We start from the raw sequence: 22872 nt of genomic DNA on the forward strand, positions 1-22872 counted from the left end.
ATTGGGGATCTGGAGAGAGGGAGAGCGAAACCAGTCCCAGACTGACTGTGATCTCTGTGTGCTCTTAAGGGAAATTGTACTTTCCTGTGTGTGTAGTTGTCATCCTCCCAATGTGCACGTCCCTCACTGGTGTTAGTGATGAGGAATGAGGCTCCTTGATTACTGGGCCAGTGCAGGAGTATCACAATGGCTATGACGGGAACAGGGAACAGATCACAAAGCAAATGGTCCTAGCAATACATTAGCAGACTTTCAATTTTAGTCAAAGGGTGGTCATCAGTAAAGTTTTAGAGACCATCCTGCTTTGGAGACAAAACACCACAAATGTCAAAGTAAAACTAGCAGTCAAATCAGGTGAGGAACACTGCGTTCGGACTCAGCATAAGGAATCCCTTTCTGTAGTTACACTGTGCTGGTCTGATAATGAGTGGGGTTACGATAGTACCAGTGAACAATTCTACAGCTAATCTGTGAAGAAAGCAGTTGAAAACTCAGTACGTCAAGCAAGTACGGCAAGTAAGGCAACTGACTAATTTTCATATAAGCTTAGTCAACTAAACGGCAGGAAATAAATGGATAGAAAATGAAGGTTTGCTGATACATTTAATGTTTTTTATGTGAGATGTGATCTTAGCTAAATGGTGGCCAGGAAACTACAGTCACTCTTTTCTAACAGCAGTCGACAAAAGTGTAATGTGAGCATTCATAAGTATTCTCTCCCAGGGGTAATGGGAAAGGGAGTTGCAGCAAGGGGTTCACACTATGAAAGACTGAATGAAAAAAACAGATGAAAGTCACCGGTCATAAATGGAGAAAACACAATGGTAAAAATTTAAACTGTAAACATTTTTAGAAGAGATGCAATGTCTAAGTACCCCCAATATAGTGGGAAAGCTCCCCACAGCCCAAACATATATATAACATCTCCACTGTTGCACAAACATGAAGAAGGGACAATCTCGCAAAACCAAGAACACTGCTGGTACACAAGCAGAAGTCACACCAGCAGAGTCCTTGACATTTTGATCATCAGGGTATTGTGGTTCACGCATCTGACACTGGGAATACGAACTCAGTACCCTGTAGAGAAGCTGCGGCAAGGGCTGCAATACTCCTTTCACAGGCAACAGAAAGTAAATACTAGTGCTCAAGCCAATGTTTTCTGAATGCAACACATTCAGAGCAAAAACTGAGACTTCTGTCATTTTATTCTATTCTAGCCATCCTATTAGTACAAACAATTCTGAAAAGCAAATAATATGACTACCAACTAAAGGTTTACCCACAGTTTGCCACTATAAAGCAATTTAAAGTATTAAATCCCAGCAAGTACTCAAAATGATGAAAGAGACATTCATTTACCAGTAGAAAGGATAAAATGCCATGACATGCAGATCGGTTAGAAGAAATGCTGGCAGCAGTACTTACAGGCCATGTCCATCTAGAATTTATACCTTGAATGAGGGCTGCTGCCATGAAGTTTTGCAAAAAGAGTACTCAAGCATGAAGACCTCCAATGAATCTTTATTCTGCCAAAATGGTATCCAGACAGTATACTTGCTGCAGCAATAACAACATACTAAATGAAATAAAGATACCACAGGGCTTCATATCTGACCATCCCTCCAAACCTAAACAAAGAGTTTAGATAAAATCATTTACCAGCAGCTTGCAGTGTGGATTCAATGGTACTTCCCACAGTCTGATACTTACCAATGGAAACACCACAATGTGAGCCACACAGATTAATGTTGCTTTCAGATATAGCTGCCATTCGGATCTGGTCATAAGCTCGACTGAAAAATGTAGCAAATGTGCTGGCAAATGCAATAGTCCTGTTGCGTGTTGCACAGCCCACAGCAACACTGACCTAAGAAACAATAAGTAGGTACCAGTAAGTGTGCATACTTCTATCAAACATTTAAAAATTCATCACATGCTTTTAGTGATTGCAATATCAATAATTCCAGTCCAGTTGTGGATATTCAGAGTGGAGAAGCAGAAACTCAAGTTAGAGTTCACTGACCCAACAATCGCAGCAAAATGTTTGTATGCTTCAGAGGGACAAATCAACAGTAGAATGAAACACTTCAGCAGACGACGGTGTCAAGGAACTTACCAATAAAATGTAAAATAGGTGACAGAAGAAACAGTAGCAGGGCTCGCATCTCCTCCATCGACATACCATCACAGCAACAACTAACTTTTTTATTGAACTGCTACTTTTGCATGACAGTAGCCATCAAAGGGCTCAAAAGTAGATTATTCCTAGTTAAAGGAGGGAGAAATTCGTCTGAATGTATCTGAGGAAAAGACGGCGGGCAGACAACTTCCAGTGGAAATGAAAAGAGTAGGGGCTAGTGCAGCTGTGATAAGTACAAAAAATAGGCTGCAAAAGCAGTAGTGCTTTCATGACTTTTACAATGGCTGATGTTAACTGAAATAAAAGCAGGCATGCTGTTCCTGCTTAGAATAGCATATTTCCCTCTATGCCAGATCACAGCACAACTCTGTACCAATAGATTTTTAACACAGCATGTCCATTTTTTTAAATTCAGAAACAGCTCTCAGAATCAAGGCTATCCCATTTAGTTTTTTCCTTCATCTGACTTACTCCATGTTACTTGTGCATTAACACAAGGCACAGTATATGCAGTGAACTGAGTGGACCCAATGACCAGAAGTGCTCTAAAAAGTACTGATTAAGAAGGAAAAAATCAGCCAAAATGGCATGTGGTGGACCAGCATGAATCAGTTAATAAACTGCAGCAAAACCAGAAAGATATTCATCAAAGATGAGTAATGCGTAATGCAACCATACAGTAGAAGAAAGCAAATTCTTTACTGAATGTAATAGACACACAACTAAAACATGTGCTAAGGAACGTTTGCCTACATGGCACACCACATTCTTAACAGCAGAGACAAAATGCCCTGAAAAAGTATAAATATTGTATAATTAAGCATGTTCCATCTGCTACCACAATCATGACAAACATTCACCTATAAGGTGTCCAAAACAGAAACTTCAAATCATCTGGGAGCATAACATAAGCTTTCTAAAGTTTCCCTTGTAACTGTAAAGATGCCTAGTAATGTCTGCAAATGTTACCAGTGGGTCTCTCAGCCGGTTCCCCTTCATATGACTGAATTCACATAAGCCTTTGAAACTCATAAGCCTGAAAACAAAAGCCTGAAAAGTCAAAAGCCTGAAACTCAAAAGCCTGAAAACACAAAAAATACACATACTGTCTTTAAACAATAGAAATCATATTACTTTCCACTAAGTATAAGTAGGGGGGCAAGCCCCCCCTGCACCCCCCATGTGGGGGGCTGTGCCCCCCACACCCCCTGCTACTTAAATATACCAACTCCAAGATTGCACTTAGTGTAATGCCCCCCTGCTTATACTTAGTGGAAATTAATATGGTTCCTGTTGTTTAAAGTCAGTATATGTATTTTTTGTGTTTTCATGCTATTGAGTTTCAGGCTTTTGACTTTTCAGGCTTTTGTTTTCAGGCTTTTGAAGTTTCAAGCTTTTGTAGTTTCAGTCATAGGAAGGGGAACCTCTCAGCCACGCAACTACAGCTTCAATAGTTTCAGAGTGCCTACAGAATACTACAATGGTTCTGGGAAATTTAACAGAAGCCACAGCAGACATTAACACTATCATAACACCTTCCCATTTTCTACAGAATGCTAGTTTGCTGAACTTAACAATGCAATCCCCAATTCTGTTTCCTGATAAGATACCATGAAGAAGTGATGACTTGCTGTTAGGTGCTTTTGAGTAACTAGTTTTTACTAAATAAAAACACTTGTGTAACAGAAAGGTTAGATAAACAAGAAAACAGGAACTGCTTCTCTAATCTTACACTTTGGAGACTGCCTGAAAGACCAGAACACCCGAATATTTTTCAGTTCCTTTTGCACTGGCTAATCAATTTGTTGCACAGCCCCAAATTTGTTAACGCCTGAAAAAAAACAGAATGCCAGAACATCTTTCCTTTCCTTCCACACTGGCTAACCAGTTTGTAGCACACCCCATGTTTGCTAATGTTACTAGTGAAAGGATACATTGTGCTTCATCAGAAAAAAAGTGATCAGTACTGGGAACCACGTCAAGCCTGTAGTGGTCAAGTTTCTGAATTTGTATGAAGAGGAAACTGTTAACAAATTTGGGGCTGTGCAACAAATTGGGTTACTGGAGTAGAGGGTGATCAGGTCTTGTAAGGCTGGAGTTTTGTCAGGTTGGTACAGTATTTGATGAGCTAGAAGTAGTTGGTTTATTGCTAAGGTGTTACGGAGTTCCAGCCAAGAAAGCTGTTTTAAGGCCTCTGACAGTGGTGGGTGCGGTAGGAGGAGTTTGTGGCAAATTTTGCTATTTTGTTGTAACATACTGATAGTTTGTTTAAATCGCTCTTGTTTAGATTAATTAGGACAGGAGAAGCATACAGTAAGGGAAGAGAAGACGGATATGAGCTACGGTAACTTTACTGTTTGCTGGTTAGGAAGTTTTTACATCTGTAAGTTTTTTTGTTGATTTTGGTTATTGTATGAGCTATTTGTTTGTTAAATTTCATATTACTGTCAATAATGACCACTAGTAATTTAGTTTGTGTGACAGGGGAATAAGGGGTATTATCTGATGGAGAAATGGAGAATGGGGGAGTAGGTGCTGCTGCTTTGGAAGGATGAAAGAGCATAAGTTGAGTCTTTTTAGGATTTAGTATTAGCTGGGAATTTGTAAGCCAGGTTTCGATGGATGGAAAGGCTTCTTGGACCTTGATTTGAAGCTTTTGGAGGGTGGGGGCAGAGCAGATTAAGGTAGAGTCATCAGCGTACTGAACCAGGTTTGCTAGAGGGACGGTTTTGTGAAGATTATTTGTAAATATAGTGAAAAGTAGGGGTCCTAGGACTGAACCTTGGGGTACTCCTAGTTTTACAGGAAGTAGGGGGGAAGGTTTTTTTTCCACTCAACAGCTTGTTTGTGTCGGGAGAGATTGTCTTGAAACCATAATAGAGTGGGGATAGTTAGTTTTGATTCTGAGAGTGATGCTATTAGTTTAGTATGGGAGATTGTATCAAACACATTTGATAAGTCAAGGAAAAAGTACAGTTTTGTACCTACCATAAATGTAGATGTTCGAGTGCTCATACAGCTGCAGTCATAACAGATGGCTGCCGTCAGGCGGGTCCTCGGTCGGCTGAATTCCAAAGTCTAGGTCCAGCGTCGGTTGTCGTCGCTTCCTCCCTGACGTCAGTGCAGCAGGGGTATAAAAGAGGTAGCCGACGCCATTTTCTTCAGTTTTTCTTGCCCCAGATGTCAGGTGCCCCCAGAAGGAAGGCAAACATAATGTTATGCAAAAATGCAATGCTGATAAATCAAAAACAGTAGTTGCAAGCAAATACACCATAAAAGAATACCCCAAAAGGTTATATGAAAAGGGTTTGTCATAAGGCCTGTCCTAAGAGGGGTTGGAGGGAGGGAAACCTGGACTGCAGCTGTATGAGCACTCGAACATCTACATTTATGGTAGGTACAAAACTGTACTATGTTCATCGTGCATACAGCTGCAGTCATAACAGATGGGTAGAATCCCAAAGCTAAGTAAGGGTGGTAGGCACTAAGTGGAACTAGGAGGGGCTAGGATGCCCTGCAGGACTGCTGTGGCAAAGCCCGCTCTAGATTTAGAGTATAGTGGGAGGTGATAGAGCTTGGAGAAAGTGTGCACTGAACTCCAGGTGGCTGCTTCCAAAATATCCTTGGTAGGGACCCCCCTGAGGAAGGCTGCAGAGGTAGTTGTGGCTCTGGTGGAGTGGGATCTGATGCATGCAGGCACAGTTTTTCCATGAAATGAGTAACAAAAGCATATGCAGTGGGCTATGCATTTTGAAATTGCCTGTTTGGAAATAGCCTTTCCTTGAGCACCTGCAGCAAAGGACACAAAGAGTTGCTCAGATTTCCTGAATGGCTTTGCTCTGTCCAAGTAGTAACGAAGTTGTCTATGAATGTCCAAGGAATGTAGTAGTTTTTCCCCTTTGCTTTGTGGATTAGGATAAAAGGTAGGTAAGTGGATAGTCTGATTCAAAGCTACACTGGATACTACCTTTGGCATAAGGGTAGGGTTGGTTCGTAAGGAAACTCTGTCCTGATGGAAAATGATGAATGGTTGCACAGCCATGAGGGCCTGTAGCTCCAAAACCATGCGAGCTGAGGTGATAGCCAGAAGAAAGACTGTTTTCCATGACAAGTACTGTAACTCTGATGAAGAAGCTGGCTCGAAGGGAGGAAGGGTCAGCTTTTCCAATATGAAGTTGAGGTCCCAAGCAGGGACTGGTAGTTTCCTTGGGGGTTTTATATTGTTTGCGCCTCTGAGGAACTGCCTTAAGAGAGGATGAGAGAATAAAGGAGGATCTGTGTTGTATTGTGCAGAAATGGCTGAAGTGTGGATCTTGATGGAGGAGAAGGAAAGTCCATTGTTTAACATCTCAGCTAGGTACTGTAAAATTTGAGGTATATTTATTACCCAAGGATTCTGTCCCTTCTTTTGATTCCAGGCACAAAATCGTTTCCATTTGGCGGAGTAGGCCTTTCTAGTGGAAGGTCTTCTGGCCTCCAAGATGACATCCTGCACCTCCTTGGAGAGGAGAAACTGTTGGGAAATCAAGGAATTCTCCATGCAGCTAGATTTAGAGTTTTGAGATGGCTGTGAAGGGTTTTGTAGTTGTGCTGGGACAACAGAAGAGGGACTAGAGGTAGGATCCATGCTGGGGAATGTGTCAGGCTCTTCAGGAGCGGATACCTTGGCCAGTCTGGAGCAATGAGAATCATTTTTGGCCTCTCTGCTCTGGCTTTTAATAGAACTTTGGGCAGCAGAGAAAGAGGCGGGAAGGCATAGACTGTCAATGTTGCCCAATTGAAAGAAAGTGTGTCCACTTTCCAGGCCTGTGGATGATAGGTCCTTGAACAAAATTTTTTCAACTGGCAATTTCTGTGGGTAGCAAAGAGATCTATGTCTGGCTGTCCCCATGCCTGAGTTATCTTTGTGAAAATTTGAGGATGCAACTTCCATTAGTGTGGATCTGTCATATTTCTGCTTAGGTTGTCTGCCAGTGTGTTTTCCTTCCCTGGCAGGAATTGTGCCTGCAGTTGAATTTTCAATTCCAGTGCTGTGTTCCACAGGGTCATGGCTTGCCTGCACAGGGGGTATGAATGAGTTCCCCCCTGTTTGTTTATGTACCACATCACTGTGGTGTTGTCTGTCCTTATCAATAGCTGGCCTGGATGCAGTAGGTCTTTGAAGGTCATTATAGCCTTTTGCACGGCTAGCATTTCCTTTTGGTTGATGTGAAGGAGCTTCTCTTTTTGTGCCCATTTTCCCTGAATGCACTGATCTGTCATGTGTGCTCCCCAGGTGTAGTCTGAGGCGTCTGTTGTGATGATTTGAGTTGCTTGAGGTACACAGAAAGGAAGACCTGTGTTTCTTTGGCAAGCTTGAGCCCACCACATAATTTCCTTTTGAAGGCATGGAATGAGTGGTATAATTGCTTCCAAGCTGTGGCTGTGTTGAGACCATAAGTTTTTTAGGTACCATTGAAGTTTCCTCATATGCAGCTTTGCACATGGGATTAGTAGGATGCAAAATGCCATGAATCCCAGAGCCTGCAGGACTTTCCTTGCAGTTAGCCTGGCGTAAGTTGCCATTTTTCTGAAGTATTGAGACAGTTGCCCTTGCTTGTCTGGTGCGAGGTAGGCCATCTGGGTGGTTGTATCCAAGCTGGCACCCAGGAAAATTATTTGTTGAGAGGTTATTAGTTTTGATTTCTTTTTGTTGACTGTGTATCCCAGGAAGTTCAACAGTTTTATTACAAATGCCAGGTGCTGCAGTAGTATGTCCTTGCTGTCCGCTTGGATCAGGCAGTCGTCCAGATATGGGTAGATTTGTATCCCTTGTAGTCTGCAGAAGGCGATTACTGATGCCAGGCATTTCGTAAACACTCTGGGTGCAGTAGATAAGCCAAAGGGCAATGCAGAGAATTGGTAATGGGTTGAACCTGCAAGAAATCTGAGGTATCTTCTGTAATCTTGTCTGATAGGGACATGCAGGTATGCCTCCTTGAGGTCCAGTGTTACCAGCCAAGACTCCTTGCCCAGCATGGGAAGAAGCTGCTGTAATGTGAGCATCTTGAATTTTGGCACCTGTAGATATGTGTTTAGGATGGATAGGTCTAAGATGGGTCTCCAATCTTTGTCTTTCCTTGGTACCAGGAATAGTCTGGAATAAAACCCTTGAGCTTGTTCTTTTGCAGGTACCTCTTGAATTGCTTTCATGTCCATGAGAGCTGAAATTTGTTTTTGTGCCTCTGCCCTTTGATTTTGTGGCAGGTTTGGCATGCCTCTCATTTTTGGAAGGGTGTGAAAGTGGAACCTGTAGCCTCTGTCTATAATGTCCAGAATCCATTTGTCTTTTGTAACAATATGCCAATTTTTTGAGAATAATGTCAGTTTTCCGCCCAAAGGTGTTGCCATTAAAGCTTTGCTTGGCAGGTGTAGGGGGAAGTCATTGTGTCTGTTTTCTAAAAGACTGTGATCTATCTTCTCCACCTTTTGGGGTTGGTGCTTGCCACTGTCTGGCTCTGAAAGATCCTTGAGGTTGCCCTCTACCCCTTGGATACCTGTATCTGCCCCTTTGAGGTCTGTCCGTGGCTGGAAAGGACCAATTTTTTGAAGGCCAGTTTCTGTTGAAACGTGGAGGCTGTACTTGCAGGAAATCTTTCACTGTTTGCATTGATTTCGCTTTTTCCTCCATTTTCTTTAGCACCTCCTCTGCTTTAACACCAAACAATACATCTTTTTGAAGAGGTGCATCTAATAATTTAGCTTTGACATGATCTGGTAAGGTTTGCTCTTTGAGCTAAGCATGCCTACGTATAACCCCGTAACAGCAGCTCTACATGAGGCCTCTAAAGCATCAAAACCACACTGCAAGGTATGTTTACCCACTTGCTCTGCACCATGCAACAAATCCTGCAACTCTTTTAAATCTGGTTGTTCTGGTTGTGTCATCTTGCTTTTCAGCTGAGATATCAAAAACTGTTGATACTTTAACATATGGAACTGACAGTTTAATGCCCTCATGGTTAAAGTGGCTGAGGTGTACACCTTCCCCCCCACCTTTCTAAAGATCTGGAATCTCTCTCTGAAGGTAATGGGTTTTTAGCAGTAGAGGCCTTAATTCCCTTGGGACCCTGTGAAATAGTTTCTGGGTCAGCAGTATGGCTTTTATATAGGAACTGGTGAGAATCAGGAACCCGGTAATACCTGTCTGGTTTAACAGGAGCTGGAGGCAAAGAATCAGGATTAAGGCTGGCTTCTGTGTACACATCATCCAATATATCTAAAACAGGAGGGATAGCCAGAGGCCTATGCTGGGGGAGCAGAAGAAATTCCCTGAGCCTTTTCTTGGAATCTGAGTAATCTTGGCCTTCCCAGTGAAAGTGTCCCCTCAATGTATGCAGGGTTTCCCCAAAAGAGAAGTCCTCAGGGGGGGAGACAGAGGGAATAGACTCCTCTGCATCAGAGTCTTCGAAAGGAGAATAGGCACAATCCTGATCCTCAGATAGTTCTGAGGTAATAGAAGCTTGATCTGAGGAAGGGTAGTCTTCCTCTAATCTGGGCCTTTTGTCAGAGGGGGGTTGAGAACCCCTGATAAGAGTAATCAAATCCTCAGCCATTTTAAGCATCTGTTTTTTAGGCATGGTGCCTCGAGAGGGTGCTTGAGGAACCTGTTTTTTGGTTTTCATGGCTGTTTTAGATTTAGTGAAGGCTTTAATAGAGAAGGAGGAAGGCCTGAAGACCCCTTGAGAAATGGCAGGCCTGTCTAAATTCTGAGTTTCCCCGCCAGGAGTGGCGTCGGTATCTGTAGTAGGAATGGGGGCCGAGGAGCCTGCGACCTCGGGTACTGAAGACACCGGTAATGCATTGTCATCGGTACTCAGGGGCTGCGTAAGCGCCTCGCTGAGTACCGGAGAACCGGTAGTCGGCCTTAGTGTGGTATCAGTAGGTGGTGCGGACCTCGTATGCCGGTCCTTATCTTTGCGTTTTTTGCTCAAAACTGGAGTCGGAGTATCCGACGACATAATATAATTACATTTTTTGCCAAAAAAGTGAAGGGCGAACTCCGCCTGACGCTTAATAGTGCGCTTGTTGAGTCTAACACAAAAACGTCAGGCCGAGACGTCGTGGTCTGGGCCTAAGCAAGGTATACAGTAAGAGTGGAAATCCTTATGTGGTATTTGCTTCCCACATGAAATGCAATTATTAACTTTGTCTGACATCGGTCTGAGGCAAGAAAAGTTTCCCCAACGGGGTACTTAGCTTTCAAGAAGACTTCGGCTGAAATACTTTCGTAAATTTCAGGAGCTGGCCGACCGGCACTTGCGAACTGCTTCTGCTTCGGGCACCGCGCGGCAAGAAAGACTGAAGAAAATGGCGTCGGCTGCCTCTTTTATACCCCTGCTGCACTGACGTCAGGGAGGAAGCGACGACAACCGATGCCGGACCTAGACTTTGGAATTCGGCCGACTGAGGACCCGCCTGACGGCAGGATAACCCATTTGTTATGACTGCAGCTGTATGCACGATGAACATCTGCATACACTAGTTGGCTGTTGTTGCATTGCATATTTACTAGGTTACTAAAATTGATGAGTGCAGTGGCAGTGCTATGGTTGGGACAGAATCCATGTTGAGTTTCGGCAAGAAGATTGTTGGAGAAGAGATGTGTTAGGACTTGGGTGTGGATATATTTTCCCAGTATTTTAGCCAGTGGGGAAAGTATAGCTATAGGGCGGTAATTTGTAGGGTCAGTGGAGTTGCCTCCTTTGTGTATCGGTATAATGTAGGAGATTTCCTGAGAAGTGGCACCTTTTGTTCTGAGATTGATCTGTTAATGATTATAGTGATTGGGTAGGAAATGGCTTTGGCGGCTATTTGTAGGAATTTGGCAGGTAGTTTGTCTACTGCTAAAGTGGTGGGTTTAAGTTTGGTTAGGTGTCTATAGATGGTGTAAGTTAGTACAGGTTGAAGGGTGAAGGAGTTAGCATTATTTGATGGGTTATATACTATAGTGGGGGTTGAAGAGTGTGGGGTCTGTTGACAGCTTTAATATAGAGTTGGTACAGAACTCATTGAATTGGGTGGCTGTGTTTATAGAGGTGGTGTCTATGTTTGGATAAGGAGTTGGTGATTTACCTGGTTGGAGAATACTGTTTATAGCAGCCCAGAACTTTTGTGGGTTGGTATTATGCTTAGCTTGAATTTCACTACAATATTTTTGTTTGTCTAGTCTGATTTGTTTGGTTTGATCGGGTATATGAAGGACTGAATGTGTTTTTATAATGTTTTTTCACATGTGATGAAGTCAGGGGATGAAAACACTAGAATTACATTGTGAAGCATTTAAGTGTTATAGTTTTGGAGCTTTTATTGTCATAAATAAAAAGTTTTCAGCCCGAAATTAAATTTCTCGTTCTTTCGGAAGACCTTCAGGATGCATTCGGTTTGGATTACTAGTTGTTTTGGTGCACCTTCTCTTTTTCCTTGGTTTCTAGTTTGATTTGTTTATTTACAGTGTTTCTCAGCTGTAAGAATGTTTGCTTATTAGTCAACAAATGACTGTTTTAAACCTTTTCAGCTCCCCCATCCTATGTCTTGAGACATACAGATACTGCATAACATAGCAACATTTTATACTGTGAGAAGTAGGCAGTTAATGCTATTTTGCAGTTGAAATGATCTGTACCTCACTTCTGCAGTTACCTCAGTGTTCTACTGCCATTCTAAAATGAAACAGAATAGTTTCTAATGGCATGCTAGATATGAGGAATGTAGTTATGTAAAATGGCTGTATTACCATTTACAGCCAATATATTACTGTTTCAGAAATACATTAAATCTTTTGGGGGTACTGTATGTAAACCAAGCAAAAAGCTGAATTTTCTAAGTCATCCTATACACAGATGCAATGCAGTACATTTTTTGACCAAGTTTCTACTGTCTTCCTGTTTAGTACAGCTATATCTGCCCTTAAATTAGCATATACTTCATACATTTTTGTAAGCATTATATTTTTTCTGTTCTTTCATTATTATTGCCTGGGGAAACAAGAAATACTTAAATGTGCCATTATCTCTTGCTTATATATGAGTGACTGATAATGCTGAGGTGGCTTGCAAAAACTCTGCACATAACACTCTGTTAGTTTATGTGTTAGTACAACAACTAAAGCAGCTACACTTTCAGACAACTACAGAATTTAGGCCTTTTGTGGTTCAGAGTGAGTTGTGTTATTTTAAGCGGGTCATTTTTTATAAGTGCGCTTCATAAGAATGATGTCATTATTTATTTTAAATATACACGTATACTCTCTTCATGAGGACTGATGGTTTACTGGGCTGTTAATGGATACTACTGGAAATTAACTTTCAGGATTATGATTGGGTGTATGATCAGAACCAACTTATCACATGTTCAAGACATGGCTGTCAAGAAATTCACCTCAACAGGGGAGGGAAGTAAAGCTCGATAGATGAATCTTGACATCCATGTTGAGAACACATAATAAGTAGCTATGACTGGAGACACCCACTTATAGATTGTTGTAGGGCATAATGTATTCTCTGCTCCATGTACTATCAGGTAAGGAAAAATGTGTAGGAATACAAAATGTTTTCCATCTTTAAAAAATGACTTAACACAAACCCACAGACAGTGCTCGTTAGCAAAATTTCTAATGTCACACTTTTTTGTATATAACTGCTTTTAAAGCTGTGAAATACTCTGCATGCTGTTTAGTGATGGCCATTATTGTGATCTAGCATGAGATAAGCGTTTAGCATTTCTGGAAGGTACTTAACACATTTCTTAAGTCATAAAGGTGCATAACACAGTTGCCTTTTTTGTGAATATGGAGCATAATTGCAGTGCTTCCTGCAGTGCAATTATTTAAGACACTCTTTTTGTTATGTGACAGCATGCTAGCATATGGCTTGACATTATTATTTGTTACACAGCAGGTCAGAGAATCAAAAATATATATATTTCTGTGATTTTTTTATATAACACGTGTTTTTCATCATTGTGGTACATTTGCCTACAGATACATACTGTTCTCTACAGGTTATATGTATGTATATTTGCCTACAGATACATACCTTTTTCTACAGGTTATATGTATGTAGATCTATATCTACAGTGGATATAAAAAGTTAACACACCTCTGTTAAAATGCCAGGTTTTTGTGATATAAAAAAATGAGACCACAATAAATAATTTCAAAACGTTTCCCACCTTTAATATGACATACAACCTGTACAATTCAAGGGTCTATATTAGATAATCGAAGTTACTGAACTTCGAATACGATATGATCAACAGCATATTGTCGAAGTCCAGTAACATTGAATACCTAATATAAACATTACAAAACGTCAGGAAACAAAACTACTTGCTGTAAGCAGGGGGACAAGCCCTCCTGCACCCCCCACCCCGCTACTTAAATATACCAACTCCGACACTGCACTACATTGAAGTAAACGGAAATCTCCCCTTACGGAGATTTCAATTTACTTCTTCGATGTTCTGCGGTTTCACTGTTGATGTGTCGACAATGTCAGATTCGACATTGTGATCATTCACGGATCCAATATAGACCCAAAAACAAATCTGTTAGGGGAAAAAATATACAAAATAAAAACTGTACAATAAGCTGGTTGCATAAGTGTGCACACCCTTAAACTAATACTTTGTTGAAGCACCTTTTGATTTAATTACAGCATTCAGTCTTCTTGGGTAGGAGTCTATCAGCATGGCACATCTTGACTTGGCAATATTTGCCACCTCTTCCTTGCAAAAGTGCTCCGAATCTGTCAGATTGCGAGGGCATCTCTTGTGCATAGTCCTCTTCAGGTCACCCCACAGATTTTCTATTGGATTTAGGTCTGAGCTCTGGCTGGGCCATTCCAAAATTTAAATTTTCTTCTGATGAAGCCATTCTTTTGTTGATTTGGCTGTATGCTTGGGGTCATTGTCATGTTGAATGGTGAAATTCCTCTTCATCTTCAGCTTTCTAGTAGACGCCTGAAGGTTTTGGGCCAAAAGTGACTGGTATTTGGAACTGTTCGTAATTCCCTCCATCTTGACTAAAGCCCCAGTTCCAGCTGAAGAAAAGCAATCCCAAAGCATGATACTGCCAACACCATGCTTAACCGTGGGGATGGTGTTCTTTTGGTGATGCAAAGTGTTGTTTTTGCGCCAAACGTACCTTTTGGAATTGTGGACAAAAAGTTCAACCTTGGTCTCATCAGACCATAACACATTTTCCTACATTCCTTTGGGAGTTGTATTGTTTTGCAAATTTTAGCCAGGCCTGGATGTTTTTCTGTGTTAGAAAAGGCTTCCGTCTTGCAACCCTACCCCACAGCCCAGACATATGGAGAATATGGGAGATTGTTGTCACATGTTGTACACAACCAGTACTTGCCAGAAATTCCTGCAGCTCCTTCAGTGTTGCTGTAGGTCTCTTGGCAGCCTCTCTGACCAGTTTTCATCCTGTCATTTCATCAATTTCGGAAGGACGTCCAGTTCTTTGCAATGTCACTGTTGTCCCATATTTTCTCCACTTTTTGATAACTGTCTTCACTGTGTTCCATGGTAAATCCAATGCTGTGGAAATTTTTTTGTTCCCTTCTCACATCTGATACCTTTCAACAATGAGATCCCTTTGATGCTTTGCAACTCTCTGCAAACCATGGCTTTTGCTGTAGCAGGCAACTGAGTAATGTCAAGAAAATCCTACTAGGACAGCTGAACTTTATTTGGGGTTAATCAGAGTCCCTTTAATTGATGGCAGGTGTGTACCCAAGAAGACTGAATGCTGTAATTAAATCAAAAGGTGCTTCAACAAAGTATTTGTTTAAGTGTGTGTACTCTTATGCAACCAACTTATTGTACATTTTTTATTTTTTATATTTTTCCCCCCTAAGAGATTTGTTTATTTTTCAATTGAATTGTACAGGTTATAGGTCATATTAAAGGTGGTAACTGGCATTTTAACAGGGGTGTGTAAGCTTTTTATATCCACTGCATCTATATATATATATATATATATATATATATATATATATATATATATACACATAGTATTCATTTTAAAGGTGCTTGTTTTGATGTGTATATTGGTAGGCTCCCCATCACACCTCTTGACACCGACGTACTACAACAGCAACAAATTAAATTTGATTTGCGGATTTAAACAGCAAGACCTATAATTTGCTGTTGTACTTTTAAAGTATTTATGCAGATGGATAAGCTACTGTATAACCCTGATCTGGAAGTCTGTTCCCCTGTCACCCTCAGTAGCCATATATCTTATAATCAAGGTTATTGCTCTTCAGAACAGAGGTAATACTCCAAGGTATCACAGCCTTGGACTTGTAACATCTCTCACTCATTTGCAATAACAGTCTCATTCTTCCAAGGCTCACAATTACAGTCCTTACAATTAGTGTGCAGACCTGTCTTGGTACACCCAACCCTGTTGCAGGCTTCCTCAGTTTGTTGTACCCCTGCAGTGTACCATGAATTCTTACCAATAACACTTATTATCACATAAATATTTTACACATAGGAATGACAGATGGGTCATTTAAAGACCAGACAGTGTCTTCCTAGGCTTTATTAAATCTACTCATGACATTTAGTAATTGCTTGCTATTATAAAACATAAATATACTGGTTGGAATTTGTATAGCATTAAATTATTTAATACTTTTTATATTGGCATTAGAACATTTGTTTAGGGATCCATAGCCTATTTATGCTCATAGCATTTCTGTATTTATTTTTAATTACATGCTACCCCTGCTCCAAACTGAAGAGCTGACTGGAGGGTGAGAATGATTTTCTTCAAGTCTCTGTTATTTTTCCCAGTTCAAATAAACTAGTTAGGGAAGAAATATGTAGGCTGAATGTTTAAACATTTATAATTCAAATGCTAAATTATTCTTCTCATATTTATATTCTGCATTAACGATGGTTATTTTAGTGCTTCTACTCAGTAATATATTCACTTCAGTTTTTTCCATCTGGATTCAATCTTTTAGACCGCTCCTACCTATTTGTTCAACCACATGTGAATCTGCCCCCAGACCAGGGGGAAATTAAATGCTGTTATATATCAGGCCCATTCTGAACCACATGATAAACCTTATTTTAGTGGACTGACCCTCAGGAAATATCAAATATAGCTCCCCCCTACTATCACTAGGGAACAGGTCCTTAATGCTCTCTCTAAGACCAAGGACACTGCATCAATGAGCCCAGACAATATCCAAGGATGCCTTCTAAATAGCATGAAACATGACCTATCAGGACCTTTGGAATTACTACTTAACTGTAGCCTCCCAACATGTTTCATGCCTCATGAATGGAGAATGGCAATAGTCATCCCTCTGCACAAAGGTGGGCCATCTACAGACTCATAAGTCTCACTAGTCTTACATGTAAAGCCATGAAAAGAATTATCATGGAGATGATGAACAGTGATATAGTAAACCTCCAGACACTGGACCCACCCCAGTTTGGTTTCGTCAAGGGCAGATCATGCCTACTCATCCTAGTGGACTTCTTTGAGAAGGTCACAAAAGCAATGGATGAGGGCAAAATTGTTCACACTGCCTACCTTAACCTGGCTAAGGCATTTGACGCAATACACCACTCGGGCATTGTTGACAAATTCAAGAGGTTAGGTACAAACTCGTATGTTACCCGGTGGCTAGCCAACTGGCTCACAGACAGAACCCAGGAAGTTAGAATTGGGGAGTCCACCTCTACAAAGAGGCTAGTCACAAGTGAAGTCCCTCAGGGATCAATCCTTGGAATGCTCCTTTTTGGCATTTACTTCTCAGTAAGCAAGTAAGGCAATTAGGTACTACAGCTTGTGGCAAATGTAGTATTTGCTAGTATGTAATCAAAGAATTTGATATTATTAATGGGGTTTCTTTTGAAACAAATGGAACATTTAATTGTTACACAGAGAGAGTTATATATGGTATGAGATGTGCATGTAACAAGTTTTATGTGGGAGAAACTAAGAGGTCTCTTGCATGTAGAATCAAAGAACATGTCAGAGACATAAAAATTATAAACAAACTAGTCCCATAGCATTGCATTTTAATAAGTTTCACAATGGTAGTCCAGATGGTCTAGCTGTGACGGTTTTAGATAGTGTAGGAGGTAAAATGTTTTTGAATGAACAACAAGTTAAATATATATTAAGAAAGAAAGAGTTGTGTTTGATTTTAAAATTTAATACATTAATTCCTAATGGGTTAAATTATGATTGTTCGTGGAAAAGTATGTTATAAGTATATTAGTCGTATGTATTATTGTAAGTATTATAACACTGTTTCTTTATTTTGTTAATTGATGTATTAGAAGGGTGTGTTTGTAGGAAGTATATAAGAGATATAAAAATGTATGAAAAGCTTTTACTCTGTTAAAGGCAAGTTTGCCGAGGCGCTAGAGAATTTACCTGTTGTGTACTTTATGTGGATTTATACTACGATTTTTTGCTATTCGAGTTCATTTTAGAATAAATTCTTGTTCCTCACGGAATTGGATTCCATTTTGTGGTGAAGCACTATTTAGATACCACTGTAGTTTCCTCATATGCAGTCTCGCATATGGAATTAGTAGAATGCAGGAAGCCATGAAGCCCAGGGCCTGCAGAATTTTTCTTGCAGGGAGCTGGGTCTTTGTTGCCATCATTTGAAAGTAATGAGTCAGTTGCCTTTGCTTGTCTGGCGTGAGATAAGCCATCTGGGCAGTTGTATTTAAACTTGCACCCAGGAATATTATCTCTTGAGAGGGCACTAGTTTTGATTTCTTTTCGTTTACTGTGTACCCTAGGCAAATTAATAATCTTTTTACAAACGCCAGATGCTTTAGTAGAATATCCTTGCTCTCTGCTTGAATAAGGCAGTCGTCCAAGTAGGGATATATCTGAATTCCTCTTTGTCTGCAAAATGCAATTACTGGTGCCAGGCATTTTGTGAAGACCCTGGGCGCAGTAGATAAGCCAAAGGGCAGTGCAGAGAATTGGTAATGCATTGAGCCAGCTATGAATCTGCGGTATCTTCTGCAAGATCGTCTGATTGGGACATGCAGGTATGCCTCCTTGAGGTCCAAAGTAACTAGCCAAGCCTTCTTGCCCAGCATGGGTAGAAGTTGCTGCAGTGTTAACATTTTGAACTTTGGAGCATCCAGGAAAGTGTTTAGGATTGACAAGTCCAGTATTGGTCTCCAGGCTTTGTCCTTTCTGGGAACCAGGAAGAGTCTTGAGTAAAATCCTTGTCCCTGTTCTTGCTGTGGTACTCTTTGAATATCTCCCATGTCCATGAGAGCAGCAATTTCCTTTTGTGCCTCTGCCCATTGGTTTTGTGGCAGGTCCGGCATACCTTTTGATTTTGGAAGAGTGTGAAAGTGGAACCTGTAACCCTGAGAAACTATATCCAGTACCCATTTGTCATGGGTGATTATGTGCCAATTTTGTGCGAAAAGTTCTAGCTTTCCCCCTATGGGTGGTGCCAACAGGTAAGTGCTTGGCCTTTGTAGAGGAAAGTCATTGGGACTGTTTTCTATAAGGTTGTGATTTGTCTTCTCCTCCTTTGGGGTCAGAAGCACCCCATTGCTTAGGTCTGTAGGAGCCTTGGGGCTGAGATCTGCCTCTTGGGCTTCTGTATCTGCCTCTTTGTGGCCTGTCTGACACTTGAAAGGACTAATTTTTAGAAGGCCAGTTTGTACTAAACCTAGGTGGTTGAACCTGTAAGAAATCCTTTACTGTCTGCATTGATTTTGCTTTATCATCCATTTTCTTTAACACCTCTTCTGCCTTAACACCAAACAAAGTATCATGATGTAATGGAGCATCCAATAATTTTACTTTAACATGTTCAGGTAAACTTTGTTCTTTCAACCAAGCATGCCTTTGAATGACAGAGTCTGTAACTGCGGCTCTGCAAGAAGCCTCTAATGAATCAAAACCACATTGCAGAGTATGCTTTCCCACTTGTTCAGCTGCATGCAATAATTCCTGCATTTCCTTACTGTCAGAATTCTCTGAATTTGTACACATTTCCTGTTTTAACAAAGACATGAGGTACTGTTGATATTTAAGCATGTGAAACTGGCAGTTTAAAGCCCTTACAGCTAAAGTAGCAGAGGTGTAAACTTTTTTCCCCCATCTATCCAGAGCTCTAGAATCCCTATCAGAGGGAACAGGGTTTTTAGCAGTGGAAGCCTTAACCCCTTTGGGACCCTGAGAAATTGTTTCAGGGTCAGCAGAAGGGTTTTTATAAAGAAATTTATGAGAGTCAGGGACCCTGTAATACCTATCTAGCTTGAGTGGTGCAGGGGGTAAAGAATCAGGAGACAGACTGGATTCAGAGAAAACATCATCAACTATATCAAGCACAGGGGGATAGCCAAGGGCCTGTGTTGAGGCAGTAAAAGAAAATCTCTGAGCCTTTTCTTGGATTCTGAATAATCCTGGCTCTCCCAGTGGAAATGTTCCCTCATGGTGTGCAGAGTTTCCCCAAAAGAGTAACACTCAGGTGGAGAGGCTGAAGGTATAGATTCTTCAGCATCAGAGTCGTCATAGGGAGGAAGAGAATAGCCCTGATCTGAAGAGGAATCAGAGGAAATAGAAACCTGGTCCGAGGAATCATAGTCAGTGTCTTGCCTAGGCCTTTTATCAGGAGGGGGATGGGAACCCCTGATCAAAGTAATTAAGTCTTCGGCCATTTTAAGCATCTGTTTCTTTGGCATGGTTGACTGTCCAGGAGAATGCTGTACTTGTTTCTTTGTCTTTAGTGGTGTCTTTGACTGTACTTTGGCTGCTACAGAGGATTTAATAGTAAGCTGTGAAGGTCTGAAAACACCCTCAGACGCCGATGCCTGCTCAGCGGCTCCGGATCCATCTGAGGGAATATTTTCTGTAGGCCAAATACCTTGAGTATCCAGAGGCCTAGTTGTCTCCACATGGGAGTTGGATATGGCCTGTGGCTCTGAGGTAGTGGGTGTCAGGGGCTGCGAAAGCGCCTCACTGAGAACCGGTGACTGGCCTAGAAGAGGCTTCGTTGTCGGTTTTGGACCTCGGATGCCTGTCCTTTTCCTTGTCTTTGCATTTTTTATGAATTCCGGTCGTCGGTTGTTCCGATGGCATTACATAGTTAAACCTTCGGCCAAAGTAATGTAATGCAAAATCAAACCGACGTTTAATAGTGCGTTTGTTGAATCTAGCACAAAACCGACAACTAGTAACGTTGTGGTCAGGGCCTAGGCAAGGAATACAGTAAGAATGAAAGTCCTTATGAGGTATTTGCTTCCCACAAGAAATACGATTGTTAACTTTTACTGACATCGGTCTGGAGCAAGAAAAAGTTTCCCCAATGGGGTACTTAGCTTTATTGAAGACTTTGGTTCTGAAACTCTATTTCGAAAATCTCAGGAGTCGGCCGACCGGCACTTGCGAACTGCTTCTGCTTCGGGCACCATGCGGCAAGAAAGACTGAAGAAAATGGCGTTGGTTGCATCTTTTATACCCCTGGCACACTGACGTCAGGGAAGAGGGGACAGCAACCGACGCCGGACCTAGACTTTGGAATTCGGGCCGACAGCGGGTAGCCTGCCAGCAGGATAACCCAAGTGTAATGACTGCAACAGTGAAACACGATGAACATCAAATCCGAGTTGACCCAGTAGTCAGAGACTTAGGCACACACATAGATAGTAATCTAGCCTTTGACCATCATGTGTCTACAGTGGTGAGGAAATCATTCTATATTCCACAACTTATAAACAAAGGTATGGCATCTAAGTCCAAGGAAGTCATTGTTCCACTGTATTCGGCATTCATCAGACCTATCATTGAGTACAATGCTCCCTTTCGTGTGTACCTAACCAGGCATATCCAGCAACTAGAATGTCCACAGAGGTTCTTACTAAAAGAATACAGGGTGTAAGTAAAATGTCCTATACAGATCACCTCAATGCCCTATCACTGTATTCTGTCTCCTACAGGTTTTTGAGGGGAGATTTATTCCTGGCATATAGGGCATTGTCAGACCCCACTCTGATGGACCCCCTGCACATCCGCAAAACAAATAGCACCATAATTACCCATTCTAAAGACTTAAACCTTGCCTGTGATATAAATAGGTCCTGTTGGAGAGATAGGTATGTATCCCAGAGACTATCGCATCTATGTAACAGGCTTCCTATCCATGTGAAGCAGAGTTCCTCCCTAATCCAATTCAGGTGCAACTTGGACAACTGGATGGGAAACCAGAAATTCATCCCTGGTTTGGCACCTGTGTTTCTAAAGGACACAGGTAACCTGTAAATGGTTCATCTCTTAAACTCTTGCTTACACTTATCAAGGGTATCAGAACTTGTCAGAGATTTGGGATGCATGGCTAGGTTTAAAACGGCCTTTGTCGTCATTAGCCTAGTAAACACCTATGAACCTGTACATACAGCTCTACAGATGAAACTTACCTGGTCTTACTGTTACCAAAGCAGGTTATTTCATCTACTTACAATGAGCTGGGTTTTTTTTTCAAGGTTTAAACTTTTTTTTCCATTAAGCATCTCTTGATAACTTTTTATATTGTTTGAACCAGATTATGGCCTATTGCTTTAGGAAATACTTACAATCTATGAATGTGAATAGTTTACTGGATTAGTTTTAGCAGTTTTCTAATGTTTGCCAGACTAAAATTAGTGTCACCTTTGTTACGTGTGCTTGTCTGTGAAGTTACCAATGTGAACACTTTGTTGCTGAATATTATTAGCATGCACGGTTCCTATTTTAGGTACCATTCATTACATGAGTAGTTTTATTTTGTAGTTTGTTACAGGCCTGTGTACATCTTCTCTGCTGCAAAGGTAATTCCTGCAAGTAATCTTCAAATATCCTAAATTCTATGAATCTAAGAGCTGCATTCATGAAGGTACCATAATGTGTACATGGCTATGTACACATCGTGGTACCTTTTTGATATTCAGCAAGCACCCTTATACAGTGCTGCATGGTCCTCCAACATGTAGACATGCAGCATCATGAATGACTAGTCCCATAGCCATACAGAACGCTAACGACTCATTCTGCAGGTATAGGCATATGATTAATAACCTTGTGCTCTCCCCTAAGAAATGCTTCTACGTGGCTGAGCAATTCTATAAAGCACTTGGCCATGTAGCTCAACACGGCCATACCCATCAAGTCACAGTAGCGAACATGGTGTATAACTACTGAACACAAAGGTAGATGGCGCGGAACCACTACACAAAAAAGGTTCCTTTAAAAGTGCCATAATTGCACCTACATCAAAATGGGGGTGGGAGGAGTACTGGACACCAGGGATTAATGTTTAAAGTTAATTACCAGAACTAATGTTATACATGGCTGGGGTAGGGTGGGATACACATGCTCCAGTGCCGAACTACACCAACATTATCACAAGTACTGGGGGTGGGGGATACATGCTCTACAGTGCTGTACTGGTACCAACGTTACTATGAGGATCAGGGAGTGGGGGATACACTGGACATCAAGGAAAATGCCATACAATGCCCTAAGACACAGAACAGCCTAATAGGGATTGGGGTTCGTTCCTTATATGTGGAAGGAACTGAAGCACTGGCACTTGTGGAAATGTTTCATATAATTCTCCCTTCCATTAAGTAAAGTATTTCTCACCTCACGTTTTTACCAACGCATCCATATTCTTTCCTTGGAGAAAACA

General features: G+C 41.3%; 1 protein-coding gene across 1 annotated transcript in view; it reads right to left on the reverse strand.

Annotated features, from left to right (window-relative positions):
• Nucleotides 1–22872, reverse strand: part of TKT (transketolase) — a 326482-nt gene that overhangs the window by 85198 nt on the left and 218412 nt on the right. Inside the window, exon 9 of the mRNA XM_044078154.1 lies at nucleotides 1714–1870. Within this exon, the coding sequence (XP_043934089.1) occupies nucleotides 1714–1870 (157 nt within the window). The remainder of the gene's footprint in view (nucleotides 1–1713; nucleotides 1871–22872) is intronic.

Source organism: Protopterus annectens, chromosome 7.part0 (assembly GCF_019279795.1).
Source record: "Protopterus annectens isolate FY-2018-M chromosome 7.part0, PAN1.0, whole genome shotgun sequence".
In the NCBI taxonomy this organism is placed as follows: domain Eukaryota; kingdom Metazoa; phylum Chordata; order Ceratodontiformes; family Protopteridae; genus Protopterus; species Protopterus annectens.